At 54.1% G+C, this 19,674-nt stretch overlaps 1 protein-coding gene across 1 annotated transcript in view; it reads right to left on the bottom strand.

Moving 5' to 3' along the window:
• The window catches only part of CACNA2D4 (calcium voltage-gated channel auxiliary subunit alpha2delta 4), a 75,776-nt gene that overhangs the window by 37,569 nt on the left and 18,533 nt on the right, over positions 1-19,674 (bottom strand). Inside the window, exons 13-23 of the mRNA XM_040972232.1 lie at positions 19,350-19,483; positions 17,843-17,920; positions 17,118-17,198; positions 16,581-16,655; positions 14,137-14,223; positions 13,464-13,535; positions 10,154-10,215; positions 8,493-8,560; positions 5,057-5,102; positions 4,886-4,983; positions 3,580-3,673 (exon numbers count right to left, since the gene is read on the bottom strand). Coding sequence (XP_040828166.1) covers positions 3,580-3,673; positions 4,886-4,983; positions 5,057-5,102; positions 8,493-8,560; positions 10,154-10,215; positions 13,464-13,535; positions 14,137-14,223; positions 16,581-16,655; positions 17,118-17,198; positions 17,843-17,920; positions 19,350-19,483 — 895 coding nt within the window. The remainder of the gene's footprint in view (positions 1-3,579; positions 3,674-4,885; positions 4,984-5,056; positions 5,103-8,492; positions 8,561-10,153; positions 10,216-13,463; positions 13,536-14,136; positions 14,224-16,580; positions 16,656-17,117; positions 17,199-17,842; positions 17,921-19,349; positions 19,484-19,674) is intronic.

Here is a 19,674-nt window from a genome sequence, read left to right as displayed (position 1 = left end):
TTCAGAAGCACAGCAGGTTAGTTCGCAGTCTGGATGCTGACATCCGTACGGTAGCTGGTCTGAGTCCCAGCTGCTCCAAGTCTGATCCAGCTCCCTGTTAAGGGACCAGAAAAAGCAACAGAAGATGGCCCGCGTGCTTGGCAGACCTGGAAGGAGCTCCTGGCTCCTCAGCTCTGGCCATTCGGGGAGTGAATCAGCAGATGGAAGATCTTTTTCTCTCTTTTCGCTCTCTCTCTGTATTGCCCCCGCTCCGCGTCTACAACATTGGCAATGGCCAGACCACCTGCTGCCCCTTAGCCATGTGGGTCGATAGTGGCCACTGGCAAACTCAGACGAGTCTGACAGAGGACAGGCACTTCCTGGTGCAGTTTTGTTTTGCATTTTCCTTGTCAGGAGACAGGTGAACATCTTTCACCTATGTAAGGATTTTTTTTTGGACTTTTTTTCTTGCAAGTTGTCTTTATTATTACTGGGATTTCCCCCCATAAAATGTTTGGTCTTTTATATCTTACTTCTTTTTAAAAAAGCTTTATTTCTTTTTATTTGAATGGCAGATTTTACAGAGAGAGAGGAGAGATCTTCCAGCCACGGGTTCACTCCCCAAGTGGTTTCAATGGTCATAGTTGAACCCGTTCAAAGTCAGGAGCCAGGAGCCTCCTTTGGGGTGAAGGGTCCCAGGAACCTGAGCCTTCCTCCACTGTTTCCGCAGGCATCAGCAGGGAGCTGTGATGGAAGTGGAGCAGTGGGACATGAACTGGCACCCATATGGTATGCCAGTGCTGCAGGTGGAGGATTGGTCCACACCCCACAGCTTAATGTTTGAAGTCCTTTCTGTATCAAAACTATACGACAGGCATGGTAACCTTTTCTCTGTTTTGTAAGTTGCATACTTTTGCCAGCTTGCCAGTTCTCTCTGCATCCTGGGTCCTGTTTTGTTTCTGTTGTATAAATGTTTTTCTGCTCTTCCGGTGTATCCGTCATTCCTTCATGGCTTCCTCATTTTGAGTCACTGTTGGGAAAGGCTTCCCCAGGCCCAGATTCCAGAGCAATTGGCTGCTGTTCTTCAGCACTCCCGTGGTTTCTTTTCTTAAATTTCAATCTCTGAGTCATTTGGATGGTATCCAGGTGCACGATGTGAAAAGAACGCAGTTTTCTCCTTCTCCATATGGTTCTCAAGCCAGGAAGACAGTCTATCTCACACACGGACTACACACGCTGCCTTTGCCGTACGCTGAGGTCTCACGTGCGTTCCGATGCGGGTGTGTTTGGCTCCGCTGGGGGCCCTCGCCTGCCCACGTTTTCCCCCTGCCAACACCACAGCTTCGTACGTTCGTGGCTGCAGTTTTGTGAGAAGTGCTCATATCCCGATAGGTTCTCTTTTCTTGTTCAGAAATGCCTGCCCCTCCTTGCTTGTTCTTCCCAGTGGATTTGCGTGTCGGTTCTTCTGAGTGCAGAAAAATATGGATGGGCGTTTTAATTGGGACGGTGTTAGATTTCTAAAATAACTTGGGAGGATTAACAGCTTCGTGAAATTGGATTCCTGCAATCCCAAAAGGCTGCGTGCCCTTCCCTGTGGGCACGTCACCTTCGTTATCTCGGGAGTATTGCACAAGCCTCCTTCTACGGCTTTCTGGAAAACTCTCATGGTGCTGTGTATGCTTCCTCTGTTGTCAGTCCTAAAAGTGTTTATTGTATTTTTGCTTGCCCTTCTGAAATAAATGCTCTTCCTCTTATATCTTCTACTCAGGTTTTGTGCTGAAAAAGGCTGTTCGCTGTAGAGTATTGACACGGTAACCTGTGTAAAAGTCCTTAAGTAAATTCTCTCGTGGCTTTTCTGTGAATTCTTTGGGAGTTTTCAGGTGTCTTATCATGTCATTTATTAATATTATTGGGATTCTTTGAGAGACAGAAGCACACACATCCACAGAAGGAGAGAGCTCTCCCACCTTCTAGTTAATTCCCTAGAAGTTTGTAACAGCTGGGCCTGGCCCCAGATAGAAATTTGGGAGGCAGGACCATAACACTCAGGTCTCACATCAAGGTGGGATGAATCCAGCCCCTTGGACCCTCACCACTTCTGCCTCCGAGGGGCTGTGTTAGCACGAAGCCAGCATCAGGGGCTGAAGCTGAGAACTGTACCCGGGTACTCTGCTGTGGGCCAGAAGTGTCTTAACTCCATAGCCGCTTTAGTGGAGCTCAATGGACTTCCTTCTCTCCACTCCTTTTCTTGTCTTCTTGTCTGACTGGTACCCCCGATCTGGTTCAAGGGGAAGTGGGGAAGTGGGTCCTGGGGAAGTGGACAATGCCCTCTGGTGGCTGTCTTCAGTGGGCAGGCCTCCGGCCTTGACTCCCAGGCTTAGGCCTGTTTTCACCTTTTGGAATGGCTTTAAAGACACGAGTAGGAACGAGTGTCTGTTCGTATCTTTTATGTGCCTTTTATGCAGTGGGGCGGGTTCTCTGGCCTCCTGAGTGTGGGGTTTCCAGGCTGTTCTGTATGGACAGCCCTGGTTCAGAGTGGCGTGCCGCTCCGGGATTCTTAACACTGACAACATCCGTGGCTGACTTCAGAGTGCCCTGTGGAAGGCAGGGCAGGCCAGGCTGAGGGTCTGGGTCCTGGAACTGGGTTGTCCTTTGGTGGGAACACTCCACTGAGCGTCTGGTCCCACTTCACCTTTTTTGCTTTCTGCTTAGTTCTGAAGAAGCCTTTGTTGGCATGGTCCCTCCCACCCCATCACAGTGTTCTGTTTCTCTAATCAGAGACAATCAAGGAGAAAGGTCCTTATTGTCCATCCATGCGCAGTGCCACCACTCCCCCCAGACATTACACAGATGCAAATACTCAGATATGCCTCTGTCCTCCTTTCTAGAGTAACACTAGTCTGTCTTGCACAGCACCCCAAATATTTTATACAATAGGAGATTGCTCCTACACATTTATCTTGGTGTTTTATTAGGCTAGCATATATTAACTTTTCTATTGAATGTTTAGGAGAGGCTTGCCACCTGCATGAGGTTGAGTCTTCCTTGTCCAAAGCTAAGTCTAGCCCACGGTGGCCTAAACCTGGGAATGTCAACACCCAACGGATGCACACAGTCATATCCTGCTCATCTTTTCATCTGGTCTGTAAACATGAGAGCATCCAGGCAAGACCAGCAAAGGGATCAGGACCTCCAAAGGATCGGCAAACGCCAGAGTCAACTTCCGCCCTGCCCGCTGGGAACAACCCTCTGGAACTCTAAGGTACTTTGTCAACGGCCCAACTCAGAGGAGGGTCCTCAGATTCGGGGTGCCCTGGGGTGAGTACCTAGGGGGCCTGTGCCAAGGGGACCTGTCTTGGTGTATTTTTTTTTTCAGCAAGGAGAAGGCAGCAGCCGTGTGTGGTGTTGGAAGCTTTGCTGACCCCCTGCATCGCTGGGGGCTGTGTGAGGGTCTTTCCTATCCGCCCCCAGTCCTATGTCCTCCACCCTTATTATTATCTGTCTTAAGCTAGCAGACACGGGTGGTCTTCTGAGCTACCGGCCAGGTACTGGGAGTGTCCCCCTGGCCCACTCATTGCCCTTGCCCCTCATAGCACGTACTCAGAAATGTTGAGGGCCAGCGCCGTCCAGTAGGCTTCCATGGGGGCTGTGACCACTGCGTCCAACAGCACCTCCCGCACCAGCTCCTCATCACCTGCAGGCAAAAATTACAGGAGGCCAAGCCACTTGTTGCACCTGTGCCCATGCACACAGCTCCCTTACCCTTGGGAAGTTCAGGGAACACCATGTGCTCCATGAACAGGTGGCAGCTGGGCTGGGCGTCTGGCCTAGTGGCTATGCTGTCACATCCCACGTCAGAGCACCTGTCTCTGCCACGCAGCTCTGCCTCCTGCTATTCCAGACCCTGAGAAGCGGTGGCCAGGGCTCAGAGTTGGGGTTCCCGCCTCCTGTGTGGGAGATCTGGGTAGGGCTCCCAGCTCCTAACGTTAGCCGGAGATATTTGAGTAGTGAATCAACAGGTAGGTATACCCTCTTTCTGTCTCAAAAAAAGATAAAAACAAAAATGTCTCCGTGAGCTTGAAGATGATCATTTCACGTCTTTCATCCTTCATTTCCTCATCTCCTGAACCCTGGGACCCCTTGTGACAGACCTGAGTCTGCCTCTCCCATCCCAACTCCCGTCACATGGTGTCCAGGCCAACAGCACCTGCGGGCTCTGGTCAGCACTGTGGGTCTGCTGGCCTCAGGGCCCAGGTAGCTGTTTCTTGCATCTGGAGGCTCTGGTCTGACCCACCCCCAATCCCCATGTGAATGGCTTGTGTGCTTAATACGGGGCCCTTGTCAAGGTTCATAACAACCTCCATCAATAGGTGTGTACTGCCTGGCCCCTCCAGCAGATTTTAAGCTCCTGGAGCACCAAGCCTTGCCTGGGTCATCTCTTCAGCTTCTGTGCCAAGCTCAAGGCCTGGCATGGAGCGAGTGCTCAGTGTAGAGGCAGTGACGGAGTGAACTGAGGCGTGCCCAGCTGGGCTGGCTTAAGAGGCAGAGTTTGCTTGCCAGGGGGCGGGGAGGAGGCGGGTGTGGACATGTGACATGCAGAGTCACGTAGAGGAAGAAGGAGCAGGGGGTCCGGTGAGCTCCCAGAGGCCCCAGTGCAGGGGCACTTTAGGCTGGCCTAAGGCCGGTGTGGAACTCGCTCCCAGCCCCCAAGCTTTGAGAGGTCACACTGGCTCCTCTGGAATGAGACGTCAGGGTGGAGTATGTCTGCTACTCGCCCAGGGGTCCATTGCTAGGTGGGGGATAGGACACATGTGGCAGGCAGATGATGTCCTTGACCGTGCTCATCTGACCCAGAGACCCAAGTTCCATGCGTGGGGATGCACGCATGTGGGCAGGCTGCACTCACACTCCAGTTCGGGGTCCTTCCCTGTCAGGAAGAGGACCATGGCCTCCAGCTGGCTGAGCTTGCGGTGGTCGGGGTCAATGTCTGTGACGCAGTAGATCCTGGAACCAGGCGAGTCGGGGTTACCACCAGAAAGGCACCATCGCCCCTCCCCACCTTCCACGCCCGCCTTACCAGTCGCTGGCTAGAGTCAGGTCTGGATGGAGCAAGTCGTGTAAGCCTGAAAGCAGAGCACTGACTCAGGTCCACACTTAGGGCAGGGTGTGGACTCTACAGCCCACCCCTAAACCTCGACAGAGAACCCTGGCAGGCAAGGCTGGGCTCTCCCCCAGTACAGGGCACCTTGCTGGGTGTACTGGGACCATGCCTCAGCCCACACCTTCCCCTGCTTATGTCCACATCCCAGGCCCTGGGCAAGGCTCAGGACAGGCACCGGAGCCTCCCTTTTCTTCCTTCTGCAAGACATGTCCCAGTGTGCCCTTGCACAGCCATTCCTGCAGTGTCCCCCCATAGGGCCTGATTCTGTCCCAGGAAGGTGGTGACTTTAGCTTCCTCTGCATGGGCCCGGCAGAGCTGAGCCCAGAGCCTCATTTGTTTTGGTGCATCCCGGGTAGCCTGCCTCGCACAGGCAGCCCTGGCCCTGTACTCTGCGTGCACGTGTGGTGAATGAGCGGTGGTCTCGCTTGCTCCTACTCAGGGCATAGAAAGAAGCAGGTGCTTAGTCAAGGCTTTGTCAAGTTGTAGGGAAAGGCGGTGGAAAGGCCTTCCAAGGATACAGGATTGACTTAGACACACAGCAAAGAGCTCCCTTGCCCACAGAGCCCCCCCTGTTTCTAAGCCCCTGGTCCTTGAGGATGTCCCACCCACAGAAGTAAACAGGAGGGTGCCATGTGTGCCCGGGCTCCTGCAATCCGGGAACTGCTGTGTAGAGGAGGAAGAAGGGAGTTTTGTCTGCTGGGTGGAAAGAGTGGAGCCAGAGGAGAGTGGAGCCGGAGGAGAGTGGAGCCAGAAGAGAGTGGAGCCAGAGGAGAGTGGTCCTGAGTTACGGGCATACAACGTGCAAGGCCAAGGGCAGGAGCTCCGTGTGAGCCACAGCAGGGCACCTGCCAGGAAACGGTGCCCGGCACAGTGCTGTCCAGGCTGGGAGCCAGCATGGCACCTGACAGCAGGGCAGGCTAAGCGAGCTGGAGGCAGGAGTGCAGCAGGGGCGAGCTCAGCCCCAGGGTGACCTTGGCACTGGCCTGCTGAGGCATGAAGGGTTCCAAGGATGAATAAGGGCCACTGGCAGTGTGGTGGTCAGATGTGGCATTTCTGGAAAGACGTTGCTGATGGGAATTCAGATACAGAGACAGGAGGTCCAGGAGAGAGGTGACAATGGCAAGAAAGAGGGAGCAATGAGACACTTTCAAGGGACAGTAAAGGAGGGGTGGGGTAAGCCACCACCTGCAACCGTGGCAGTGCCAGTTTGAGTCCCAGCTGCTCTATTTATAATCCAGCTTCTTGTTAAAATGTACCTGGGAATACAGCAGAAGTTGACTCAGGTTCCATAGACCCCTGCCATCATGGGGAGACCCGTGCCATCATGGGGGAGACCCCTGCCATCATGGGGGAGACCCGTGCCATCATGGGGAGACCCGTGCCATCATGGAGGAGGCCCCTGCCATCATGGGGGAGGCCCCTGCCAGCATGGGGGAGACCTGTGCCATCATGGAGGAGACCCCTACCGTCATGGAGGAGGCCCCTGCCATCATGGGGGAGGCCCCTGCCACCCATTGGGGAGACTCTGTCATCAATGGGGGAGACCCCTGCCACCCATGGGGGAGACTCTGCCATCCATGGGGGAGACCCAGATAGAGTTCCAGGCTCCTGCTTCAGGCCTGCTCAGATCTGTTTGTTATAGTCATTTGAGAAAGGAACAAGCAGATAGGAAAGCCATTTCTCTCTTTTCCCCTCTTACTCTACCTGTCAAATAAACAAAATATATCCTCAGGAAAAGGAAGATTGGGCAGAGTGTGAGCGTCAGAAGGAACCACGGCCACATCTTCTAAAGCTTCCCCAAGCATTGCCTGGCTTGGGACAGCGCTTACCTCTCTGGGGTTTGAGGGTGGAGGCACACAGGTGAAGCCAACGGTCAGTCAGAACCAGGCCGCCCCAGGTTGCCCATGCCCTTCCCACCTGCCATGGCTTGACTTGGGCATGGCTTCTGCATGAACATGGATGAAAACCCTCCAAGTCCCAGGTAAATGGTGTGAGGAGGTGGAAAAGTTAGCACAGTTATGGTGGGTTCAGGGGGAAGGCCCTAGGTCCCTGGCATTGGGCACCCCCCAGAAGGCAGCTCTTGCAAGAAGGCTGGGGTTAAGGCCAACTTGTGCCTGGCCAGGCTGCCTGCTTCCTGGCTTGCCACACCATCTCCTTCCCCATGTAGTGTGCCCTCTGTGCTGGCTACTCCATTGTCACCCTCTGACCTCACCGGGTGGCTGCATCAGCCTCACCTCCAGCTGTGATTTTTTTAAAAAGATTTATTTATTTTTATTAGAAAGGTAGATCTTTACAGAGGAAAAGAGAGGAAGATCTTCCAGTCACTGGTTTACATCCCAAGTGACTGCAACAACCGGCCAGACCTGAGCCAATCTGAAGCCAGGAGCTTGTTCTAGGTCTCTCTCATAGGTGCAGGGTCCCAAAAGCTTTCGGCCATCCTCTACTGCTTTTCCAGGCCACAGGCAGGGATCTGGATAGGAAGCGGAGCAGCCAGGACACGAACTGGTGCCCACATAGGATCCTGGCCCATGCAAGGTGAGGATTTAGCCACTACCATGTTGGACCCTCCGACTATGATGAACCTGACCTTCTTCACCAGGAGACTCTGTCTCTGGCGTGTTTTATAGCGAGGGACAGTTGACTAGCATCTCCTGCTTCCCCTACTGTTCTCTGCCCATCCCTTCTGCACTTCCGCCCTGCGCACTCCAGGCTGTGTGTGCATTGAGTGAACTAAGTCTCCCCAAAGGCAGGTTGAGGCCCTGGTTCCCATGACCGTGACCTTCCTTGGAGATAGGATCTCAGCGGGTGTGCCACTCAACTAACAGGAGATCCTTAGTAGGCTCTGCACTGGTGTGGCTGGTACCCTTCTAAGGAGAGGAGAAAGCCGCCCAGTGATGCAGTCAGTGAAGCACAGCGGCTGCAAGGCACGGGGCGCTTGGGCCATCTGAGGTGGAAGCCTCAGGAAGCCACCGCCTCCTCCACTCTCTGCTGCTGCCGCAGTTCTGCGGGGAGCTGAGCTTTCCCACAGGCACCGGGAGTGCACATCTGTGTCTGGCTTGCTTAGCAGTCACATGCACAGAAGACTGACCTCCGTCACCTTCTCACGGGAGAATCCTGCATCCTTCGCTCCTGTAGGGACCTTACCTACAGAAAGCAAAACCTCCCACAAGTGGATCGTGTGAGCTTGGCAGGTCTAGGCCATGCTGGCTTGCTGGCCACCTGGCAGATCCGGCATGCTCCGGGCATCACATGGTGCTACTCCGAGCTTGGGCCACTCGGGGGTCGCTCTCCTAGGATAAACCTTCCTCCTGTTGCCACCCTGAGCTTCCTTCAGCACCTGGCGCCGACTCACCTTCTTCCACGGATGTGTTCCCCACCACGATGTACTCTCCGTGGCCACGCGACAGCACCACGGCCAAGCTGGGGAGAGGCGGAGCGTCCACACTCAGAGGCTGATATTGCCATTCTCCCAACCACCTGCTTGCCCTTGATTTGCCAGGGGGAGGATCCACATGGAACACATCCAATCCCCAGCCTGCCCCGGCCTCCTGGTCAGGGCCCTCTGCATCCCCCCGCACCCCCCTACCCCACCATCAGTCCCTTTTATCCCCGTGGAAATTCCAGGCAAGAAGAGCCCTCCCAGCTCCCATTTTAGCCAAGGACCACCCCAAACCTCCCAGGGAGCCTCTGAAACGCAGAGAGGTTTCTGTGCCTCATGGGACACCCCTTTCTTAGACAACAGGTGTCCTCCACTGCTGACAGGACAACGGAGGTGACCCTATCTGCACAATCCAGGGAGATGCACTGTCACCTGCTTACTTTTTTTTTTATTTATTTCATTATAATTTTTTATTTGAAAGGCAGAGACAGAGAGATGGTCCATCTGCTGGTTCACCCCCCAAATGCCCACAACAACCATGGTTGGGCCGGTTGAACTCAACCCAGGCTTCCTAGGTGGGCGCAGGGACCCAAGTATTTGAGCCATCACCTCTGCCTCCCAGGGTGGACATTATCCTGAGGGAATCAGAAGTGGAGATAGCACCCGGTCTTGGGCACACTGATATGAGATGCAAGCATCCCAAGGAAGGCCTCCACTCAGCATTCAGTGCCAGTCCTGCCAAGGCAGCTTTAAACGATACAGTGAGAGAGGCTGGCATAGCACGTGAAGCTACTGTCTGCAACACCAGCATTCCATATGGGCATTGGGTTGAGTCCTGGCTGCTCTGCTCCTGATCCAGCTCCCAGCTCGTGCACCTGGGGAAGCAGCAGAAGATGGCTCAAGGGCTTGGGTCCCTGCTCTCCACATGGGAGACCAGGGTGAAGGTCAAGGCTCCTGACTAGCTTGACCATTGTGGCCCTGTGGGGAGGGAACATCACAAATGACAGATTTCTCTTTCTTCACGTCTGTCTTGCTCTCTCGGCCTTACAAAATAAACATGTGAAATTAAATATATAAAGATGGGCTCCCCTCCAGGAACTCTGATGATATTGGTCTGGACAGGGAACTGGCAATGTCACACTGTTTCCTGGGTATTCCAAGGAGCGGTCAGGGCTGGCAGCCGGGGTTTCATTGAGAAGCACAGCTGTTCAAGGCGAAGGGTCCTTTGTTCCCTGATCTGTGTGGTGCTGAGTCAATAGTTCCGTGGTTGGAGGGGACCCAAGGGACCTTCCCCGCCACCTTTTCCTCTCACGAGAGGACAGTGTCAGGGGACCATCTGATGGTCACCCTGGTGAGGAATTCAGGGCACAATGAGCTTAGAGAACTTGACTGTGTCACGCCACCCGTGCGTACCTGGTGCCCTGGGGGACTCAGACCCGGGAGGTTCTGCTCCAGAGCTTTGCACAGCTGGGCTTCACCACAGGGCCAGAAGAGCCCTCCAACCACAGGTTGTCCAAATGCGGATCTGGTCATAGCAAAAACCTCGCTATGACCACGCCCTTCTCAGCTCAGCAGGATCGCGTCCATCCCACCCCCAAGACCTGAACAAAAGTTCTCCTCCCTTTGGGCCTTACCTGAAAGGTGTGTCGCTGATGCCCGTGAAAAAGTAGTCATTGGTCAGGAAGAGAACTCGCTTCTGGGGGAGCAGAGGAGGAAGAGGGCACTGACTGGGGAAGTGAGGGGTGAGGGCTGCACCCCTCCCCCTCGCCTGCCGTCCCCCACACCCCTCAGGTGCCCCACTTCAGATGTTTTCCCTGGCCACCACCAATGACGTGCCACATCTGTGGGCAGAACCATCCCAAAGCCCACATGGCCATGGGAGGTGGCTGCCTGGTTCAAGGACTGTGGCCGGGCCTGCGCTGCCCCTCACAGAAGTTCTGGGTCCCATGTGACTCCTGGCACTAGAACTGTGTGTGAAAAAACTGGCTTTTAAAATTTTGTTAATAATTTGTTTTCAGGATGAAGACTTCATATTTCCCCTTTTCCTGGTTTCCCCCCCCCTCTCTTTTATGGGCCCAGCGCAGTAGCCTAGTGGCTAAAGTCCTCACCTTGCATGTGTTGGGATCCCATATGGGTGCTGGTTTGTATGCCAGCTGCTCCACTTCCCTTTTAATCTCCTGATTGTGGCCTGGGAAAGCAGTGGAGGGCAGCCCAAAGCTTTGGAACCCTGCACTAGCATGGGAGACCCGGAGGAAGCTCCTGGCTTCTGGCTATAGATTGGTTCAGCTCCGGCCATTGTGGCTACTTGGGGAGTGAGTCAGATCAGTGGATGGACCTTTCTCTCTCTCTCTCCTCTCTGTATATCTGACTCTGCGATAAAAATAAATAAATCTTAAAAAGATTTCGCAATAAATTGCTTGACGCTTCCTTCTGTTTTCTTTGAGACAAACACACACACACACACACACACACACACACACACACACACACACACACCAGTACCGTCCCCGGCTATCCAGATCTCTCAACTTAGCATCAGGAACCCAGTGGCTTGAGCTGTCGCCTGCTGCTCCCGAGGCAGTAGCAGGGTCTGCGTGTGAGATGGGACGCGAGCACGCTAACTCATGTCTCCACTACGAGGTTAGAGACACACTGCTCAGTCTCTTCTGCTGAACAGGTCGCACTCCACAGGGGCACGGATGGGGCAGCGTTTCCTAGCAGCCTGCAGCGTGGGCTGTCCACGGTGGGGAAGCCGAGAGCAGGGGCTCCCCGTCTCCCCCACTGAGCGCCCTGCGATGAGTCCTTGCCTTCTCTAGGCAGCAGTGTGATCACGGCTCCTGCAGGAAACTAACCCTCTTTGCCACAATGCCGTCAACATTCTAGAATATTCCTGGGAACAAAAGTTTACACGTGTCTTGCTGAACACCTGGAAATGGAATTGCTTATTGAAAACTGCTAAACGGATTCCCCAAAGCTGATTGGGCCTCCGGCAAGCCGCGCTGGCAAGGCGCCAGACTCTTGATTTCTCCAACCTCTTGCCAGTGTTGGCTGTTTGACATTTCAGCCATGCAGAGAGAGGGAAGCGAGGCCTCGCTGTGGGTTTAATTCACATTTCTGGATGGTTGATAATGCCGTGTCTCTTCCCGTGCTTCCCGACCAGGCATCAACCTTCCTTCGGGAAACCTCTGCTCCAGGGTTCCGACCGTTCCCTCGGGTTGGGAGTTGTTTGCTATCGTTTGTAGGGGTTCTCGATGTCTTTTAGATACAGTCTGTCTCGGCTGAAGCCTTTGGATGAACCGAGCTTCTGATTCTGGTGATGTCATGTGTGTTTCATGTTTTTATCTAAGACATCCCGGCATACCTAGAGTTGAGATTTTTTCCCTTTGGTTTTTTTTTTTTTTTTTGTCAAAGTTTTCTCCTTTTATTTATTTATTTCTAAAGACTGATTTGAAAAACAGAATAGCGCACGCGCACACACACACACACACACACTCACTTGCCTCTTCTTAGTCATACCTCAAGTGACTGCAACTGCTAGGGCCTGGCCAGGCTGGAGCCAGGAGCCAGGAGCTCCCGGCAGGTTTCCCAGCTGGGTAGCACGGTCCCACGCAGCCTCTGCTGCTCTCCTAGGAGCATTAGCTGCAGCAAGCCAGACAGGAAGCTGACCAAGTAACACCTGGACTGGCACCTGGACCCGCCGGCACCACCAGGGGCGGGTCAACCCATTAGTGCCACCATTCCCTGGACATTTTTCTCCTTTTGCTTTTTACGTTGGTTGCAGTCTGACATGCTGATTTTCGTGTTTGATATGAGATGTCGGTCAGTATTTTTCCGCCACATTTATTCAGTCTTCTGGTTTTACCGAAAAGCGTTCCTCTTTCTGCTGAATTGCTGATGCGTCTGTTGAAAAGCAATTGGCAACTCACGTGTGGATTCCTCCTGAATTCTCGGCTCAGTTCCATGAACCAAATTTGTCTAGTCTTTTGTCAACCTTGATTGGTTACTTTAGAGTACGTTTTGTAGTGTGACTTGTCCACTTTTAAAAAAAGAGTTATTATTTTTTATTTGTGAGGCAAATTTTGCAGAAAGAGGAGACAAAGAGAAAGTTTTCTGTCCACTGGTTCGTCCCTTGAATGGCCAGTTCTGGTTGTTCGTCTATGAACTTATTATTGCTATTGCTATTTTATTTGAAAGGCAGATTTACGGAGAGAAGGAGAAACAGAGGGATGCCATTCATCCACTGGTTCATCCCTGAAGTGGCCATAACGGCTTGAGCTGAGCTGATCCGAAGCCAGGGGCTATTTCTGGGTCTCCCACCTGCAAGCAGGTGCTTATGTTCTTTCGCCAGTGGGGTCAGGTGGTCAGCAGGAGGAGGAACTCCAGGCGGGCTGTGGGACAGGGTGGCATTTGTCAATGTGTCAATGTAATTCAGTGGCTACACTGGAACTCGTTATGTCGGAGGACGCAACGATCTTTCAGTGACACGTGGGTGGGTTAAGGTTAAGGGTGCTGCTGATGCTTTGTTGCCTGTGGTTCCGGGGCCTGAATATCAGCTGGATAGTCAACCTCTTCTCTATAACATGTGCTGTAACAACTGCTGACCTTTTGCAAAAGAAGCTGTCACTTTCCCCCTTTGCATCACACACGAAAAGAGGGCCAACCAGCAGGCAGTGCAAAGGAAGAAAGCGGAGTTGTGATCGCTTGGCTGGGGAGTCTCCAAAGGACCAAGTATGGGCAGGAGCAGCCACAGGGGCTCCTGGGCCAGATGTTTTTCTGGGGTTGGAGCTGCCCTCCCACGAGGCCCTCCCTCTAGACTACACATGTTCTCCAGTCTTGATCCCTGACTGGGCTGAATCCACATCCCTCAGCCACCCTTCTAGACCTCAGAGATCTGAGCTGCTGCCAGCCTGGGGTCACGTCCTGGCTCCTCCCCCAGCTCCTTACCCCTTTGTCCAGGGGAACCTTCACGTCCATAGTGAGAGAGCCCGTCTCTCCATTGATCATGGCTGTTCTCAGCTACAAGAGGAAAGATAAGGCTGTCAGTTCCTTGGTTGACCCAAGAGGGGCTGGTGCGGATGCCTGAGAATCCTCATTCTTTCTTTATTCTCCTGAGTAGAATACCAGAAGGGGAGATGTCCATGTGGTTTCCCATTCCGGGCATTCAGCAAGGTGACACTGCCGAGCGCGTGATGGGGCGGGAGCCACACGCTGAGCTGTGCATGTCACCTCTGGGGTGTGAGGCGAACTTCTGCGGAAGACATCACCGCAGCTCACTGCACGTGGCTAAAATGCAAAGACCTCTTACAGCTCTCGAAACACTGCTGCCGGTTTGGGCTTGGAAAAGCTGCGGGTCAGAACTGATCCCAGGAGCAGAGAGAGTGTGGTTCAGACCTTACAGCCACACCCCTGACCCATCCCATTGAACATGCAAGAGGCGTTTTTAAAAGGCCATGGGAGAAGACATCTTGAAATAATATGTTATATGCATGGCTTTCAGAAAAAAAATTTTTTTTTCAAGCCAGAATAAATGTATGCTCTGATTCCATTTTGCCCAGTCTCCTGGCAGAGCCCTCACAGAGCCCATCTGGCTTCTCTTTCCCTTGCAATGCCCACTCACAGTTTCGGTTTGGTCTTCCCACTCCACTTCAGATAGGTCCACACTGTTGTAGTTGGGTTTGGGCTTCAGTTTCTTGCCCTCTCTGTACTGGTTGCGGTAGAAGAGGGGGAGAAACACACGGTTAGCTCACAGCCCTCAGTCCCCCAGCTTCTAGAGAGCCTTTGGGTAATACAAAAGTCAAAGATGTCCCATGCGCCCCTGAGACTTCTGGGAAACTGCTCATGCCCTGCACTGTGTCCCTTGCTGACACAGTGGGTGGCAGAGGTCTCCCAGGCTCGGGGTGCCTCCTTCCCTCCCACTGTGAGGAGTGCCTGATGGATGTTGACCTCCACACAGCTGCAGTTATGCATGAAGATCTTCCTGAGGCTCCGCTGAAATCTGTCCTGTGATTTCCAGACCTTAGAGCAGTGGCCTGCTGCGTGTTTGTTTTGTGGCTGCAGTTTTTCAATTGGACAGAGCCTAGGGCAGGTGTGTGGTGCTTAATGAAGATCTCCCAGAGTCAGCATCAAAGCATAGGAGGTAAAGCGGTTGCCTGGGATGCTGGCATCCCATGTGGGCAGCACTTCACATCCTGGCTGGTCTGCTTCCCAGTCAGCTCCCTGCTCATGGCCTGGGAAAAGCTGCAGAGGAAGAGCCAAGTGTTTGGACTCCTGCACTTATGTGGGATACTCAAAGGAAGCTCCTGGCTCTTGGCTTTGGCCTGGTTCAGCTCTGGCTGTTGTGGCCACTTGGGAAGTGAACCAGTGGATGGAAGATCTTTCTCTTTCTTTCCTTCTCTGTAACTCTGACTTTCAAACAAATAAATAGATTTTTAAAATGAAGACCTTCTCTAACTTGACATTGAGTTATTTGTCACGAGTTCTGAGTCTTGTTCTTGTTCTTCTGGCCTTGACTTTTCCCTCATTCTGATGCCAAGGCATATAATGACGTTCCCTAGAGTTAGGTCTGCAGTACTCCACAGGGTTAGCTGAATAATCTCATCAGAAAAGAAGGGAGGACAGTTTATCATTGTTAATAAGGATTCATCAGTGCACCTGCCCAACAGGGTGTGGCTCTGAGGGTCCCCTCACCCTCCACCCGTCGCTGTTACGATTCTGCTGGAGCCTCCCCGGCTTGTTTGAGAAAAGCATCTTCCTACTTTTTCCCAGCTAGCAGAGCTGTGGACTAACTTCCTCAGCAGCCCCTTCCCGTTCCTCACCACATCCATGCCTGGAGGACCCTCCCACCCTTGGCCTTGTTGATCCCCCCATGCATCTGACAGCTCTTCCCGGCCACCTGTGTGTGCCAGGTGCGATGTTCTTCCATCGCCACTCCCCAAACCTGGTGGTACCTGAAAGTGACTTCGGCTGAGCTGTGGCTGTTGGCCTCAGTTTCGTTTCATCCTGGCCATGGCCTTTGTCACGGTTTCTCTGTGAACCTAACTGTCCCATGCTGGTAGCACTTCCCACTTAGAGCTTACGACAGGGGCGTTGCCAGCGCCCTTGTGCTGCAGGTGTCCAGGGTGGCTCTCTAGACGCTCCCCTCGCATCTGCCTTCCTCCCTTCACTGGACACCCAGGTCTGCCCAGAGCTACATTTATGCTAGTGTCAGGTGCACACACAGTAGGTCTTCTCTTCAAATGGATGGGTGGGCACAGTGGCACAGGGGCTGCTCAGGACCCCTGGGCTGCCAGGCAAACTGTGGACTCACTGTATTTTCGGTTTCCCCGGCCCCGCCGAACCCACTGTTGAAGACCATGCTGCGTCACAGGCTCAGGCGCTTGCCTGCCAAATATGAGCGGGGAGGGGGCTGAGACCCTTGGGTGTGCTTGAAGTAGCTCGCTCAGCCGCCCTCTAGAACTCAGTGTCCGTTGGACCCAAACAGACTGGCACGTGACTTAGACTGGTTTCTGTTGGGGCTACCTGGGGCAGATGAGGCCTTTAGCCAGTTCTTGTCTCCAGCCCTGTCCTCAAGGCAATATCAAACCAGAAGTGGAGCAAAGTGAAACTTAGCTCCCCCAGCCTCCAACATGCAGCAGGGGTGGCCCTCGAGCCATGCCTAAGGGCAACAGGAGGAGCTCTTAGTGCCGGAGGCTGAGCCGGCAGCTTAGAGAGCGCACCAGTCCTTCTCAGCCATGGGGTCACTAACTGATCCTTGGGAAAACACCTCCAGTTGGGGCACAGGGAGCAGGTGGGCAGGAACGGGTCACTCAGGGACACAGGACCTTTTCTCCATGCGCTTCTCACCAGAGCCCAGCATTCAGACTTTGAACCTCCTCAACTGTGAGCTAAATACACCTTTCCTCTTAAGAATTTAGCTGCTTTTGGTATTTCATGATAGTTACAAGCAGTGACTGATACTGGGGTTTCTTCCCTCACCCCATGTTACCCACTGGGCTTCCATGTGTGCTGTTTGTTTGCAGTGAGCTCCCCTCCACCCCCAAGGTCACTGAGCTCTGTACTTACCAACGGTCGGAGGTCGGGATGAGACAGGATGTAGCCGTTGTTCGTGTTAAGGAAGGCGTATCCGTGCACGCCGAGCTGCCAAAGCCGGGTGGGGCGAGGGTGTTAGACTTGGTGTTGGCATTGTGGGGGGTTGGGGGGACTGATGGCGGCTCTTGCTTGGAGTTTTCAACCAGGAGGATAACGGAGCCAGTGCCATGCTTCTCCCGTCTGGTTCTAACCTTCCTGTTACTGCCCGGCATCGCCTCATCCCATTTTCTTAAAACAGGATTGTGTGGCATGGAGGAGCAGCCTGAGAAACTGAGGCACTGAGCAGAGTCGGACCTTGCTGCAGGCCACAGGGCAAGTTAAGAAACGTGCCCTTGGACTGTAAGTCGCTGTTCTCGCCCTGAGCATCTGCACCCCTTTGGGGGTGTGGCCCTCGGCAGGAGTGTCCTCCTCTCGCCGGGCTTGGCTGCTTCTGCCTGGAAAGTTATTGGCCAGGGTGGGCAGCTGCTGGGGAGCCCATGGCCTGCCCACTGGGACCCCATCCTGGCTTACTCTGTAACGGGGTGCTAGCTTCATCAGTTCCCTCAGGGTCACATCAGAGCCCACCACGCCCAGAAGGATGCCATGGGATCTCTGGAAGGAAGAATAGGAAGGTTAAGGGAGATAGAAGGCTGGACTGGATCCCCGAACCTTCTGAGTTTGGAAGAGGGGGTGCCCAGGCTTTATGCTCTGAAGCCAGAATTTAGGCTGAGCTCCCAGAACAAAATTCTAGACCCTTTTGGGAAGAGGCCTTGGAGCCATCTTTGCTACCCAAAAACCAATGCCCCAGATGGCTACTGCTGTTGCAACATTTCAGTGAATAGAAAGCAGGAAGAGGATCCATTCTTCACGGCACAGGTTGAGGTATTGGGATCTGAGGGGACGTAACTTACAGCTGTGGTGAACACGTGGGCCTCTTAGGAGGCGTTTTCCTGACCAGATGGAGGATGGAAGGTTCTAGAAACTCCCTCACAAGAAGATTTTACAGACAAGTTAGAATCTGCCCAACCTGGCAGGTGAAGTGCAGCTGTGCTGGAAGGCTGGCAGGTAACGTGCCCAAGGCCATGTTCCACGTAGAGGCCCCCAGCATAGCCAGGCTGGCCCTGGGCCTGGAGGTCAGCAATGAAGCCCTCCCTGGGTGACTCTGTTGCTCGGCCAAGTTTAGAAGCATTGGTTTGAAGGTGCCTGTGGGTGTCCTTCAGGTCCCCTCCCCTCCGCAGGAGTGCCCACTCACTCACCGTCTCGTTCTTTTTGCTGAAGACGGGCATGGCCACGGTGGTGAGCAGCATCAGGCTTTGAGTCTGTGACGTGAACAGCTGCCAGGGAGAAAGGAGCAAAGGATGGAGGGCCACACCTGGTCCTACTAGAGAACCCAGAAACCTTGAGGTGGCCCCCCCAGTGCTGACAGTGAAGAGGGCGAAGGCGTGGCTCCTGAAAGCACCAGAGGCTACTTCCCAAGTCTGGCCTGATCTGCCTGCGGACCCAGCAGGTGTCCTGGGGGAGGCGCTCAGGTCAGGGTGGGCGTGCCCTCGGGAAGGAGTAGTCAGACCTGGTTCTTTCCGCTTCTACCTGTGCCCTTGCTCCAATGCTATCCTCCTCCTGACAGCATACCTAGGTGGGGCCTGCCTGGTTGGACTCCAAAACAGTGAGCCAAATATAAACCTCTTTCTTTTCTTATTAGTTTATCTTGGATTTTTACCGATAGCGGTGAGAAGCTAATATCCCCAAAGCTTAGGCCAAGTTTGGCTCAAGCCAGTGGAGAGGGAGAAAGACATTGTCACAGAGCCACCTGCCAGCCAACGTGCATGTGTTCATTGCCACGGCACGAGGGCAGACCAGCGGGGACAGCGGTTGTCAGCTTCTGGGCCACCTGGCATCCCTAGGGCAGGCCTCCTGGGAACGCAAGAGCCCTAGTCACGCCCGGACCCCCAGAGGCCTCTCTGTCTCTAGCTCACGGGGGCTACTCCTTGCAGCTGTCCACACCTGTGCTCCACATTGTACAGTGGATTGCCTGGGAAGTGCGTGTGCACACGGGCCTGGCAAGGCTGAGCTTCTGTCAGGCCCAGGAAGCAGGTTGCAGAGCCCTGCAGTCCCCAGGAGACTTCCCTGGGGAAAGGCGGAAGTCGGTGACCAGCGGTGACCAGTGGTGACCAGCGGTGACCAGCGAGTATCTTCCCCCACCCAGGGTTAGCTTTTCATTAGAGAGCCTGGAGTGAGGCTTCAGATTGTGGCCATGTGCCTAAACCACAGGGTGGCAAACAACTGCTCTGCCTCCTTCTTCCCAACACATATCTGAGTGCGCCAGGCCTCCAAGTGCCAGCCGTGGCCATCCTTAGGCACAGCCTGTGCCCTCATTCCCAGATTCCAGAGCTCTGGGAATTCAAATTGCCGGCTCCCTTGTCATAGCTACAGCCAAGAGACAGGTGGAAGAGAGGGACGATGGGGCAGGAGGGGAGCAGCTGTGTGGCAGGGGGCCTCCAGCTCATGTAGAGAGGCCCCGGTGTGACGCAGGCGGTGAAGGGCCTGTGTGCCTGCGTGGGCAGCAGATGGGCTGGTGGTACTGCTGGTGGCCTGGGGAGAAGAAAATGCACTGGGGAGGGGTCAGTCATCGCCTCCAGGGCTTTCCCAAGGAGGCATCATGAACACCCATCTCCTGATGTGTGAAGTCCAATCTTGCTCCCTGAGGTTCCTCGCTTGAAAGGACATTCCCACCCTGAAGCCTGGAGCTGCTGCCAGGGCTCCCACCTTGGTATCCATGTAGGCCTCCGTCCAGATGATGTCGTGGTCGTGGTTGATGACCATGGGCCGGCTCAGCACGTGCAGGTACTCCATCACGTTCTCCTGGGCGTCCGCCAGCGTAGAGATCTGTGTGTAATAGCCTGGCGAAGGGGAGAGCAGCATGCTGGCAGGACGTAGGCATCCGTTGGCAGGGCCCATGCATCTGCCCCAGCTGCCCAGGGCTCTGGACCCCTGTCTGGGAATGACCCTGTGCCACACGATCCTGCATCCCCAAGGTTCCACCTTTCCCTGCCAGAGGCCAGCGGTGCCAGGAAGAGGGGGATGGGCAGAC

Source organism: Ochotona curzoniae, unplaced genomic scaffold (genome assembly GCF_017591425.1).
Source record: "Ochotona curzoniae isolate NIBS_2020 unplaced genomic scaffold, NIBS_Ocur_1.0 contig_2235, whole genome shotgun sequence".
NCBI classification, from domain to species: Eukaryota; Metazoa; Chordata; class Mammalia; order Lagomorpha; family Ochotonidae; genus Ochotona; species Ochotona curzoniae.
This window is presented reverse-complemented; position numbering and strand designations above follow the sequence as displayed.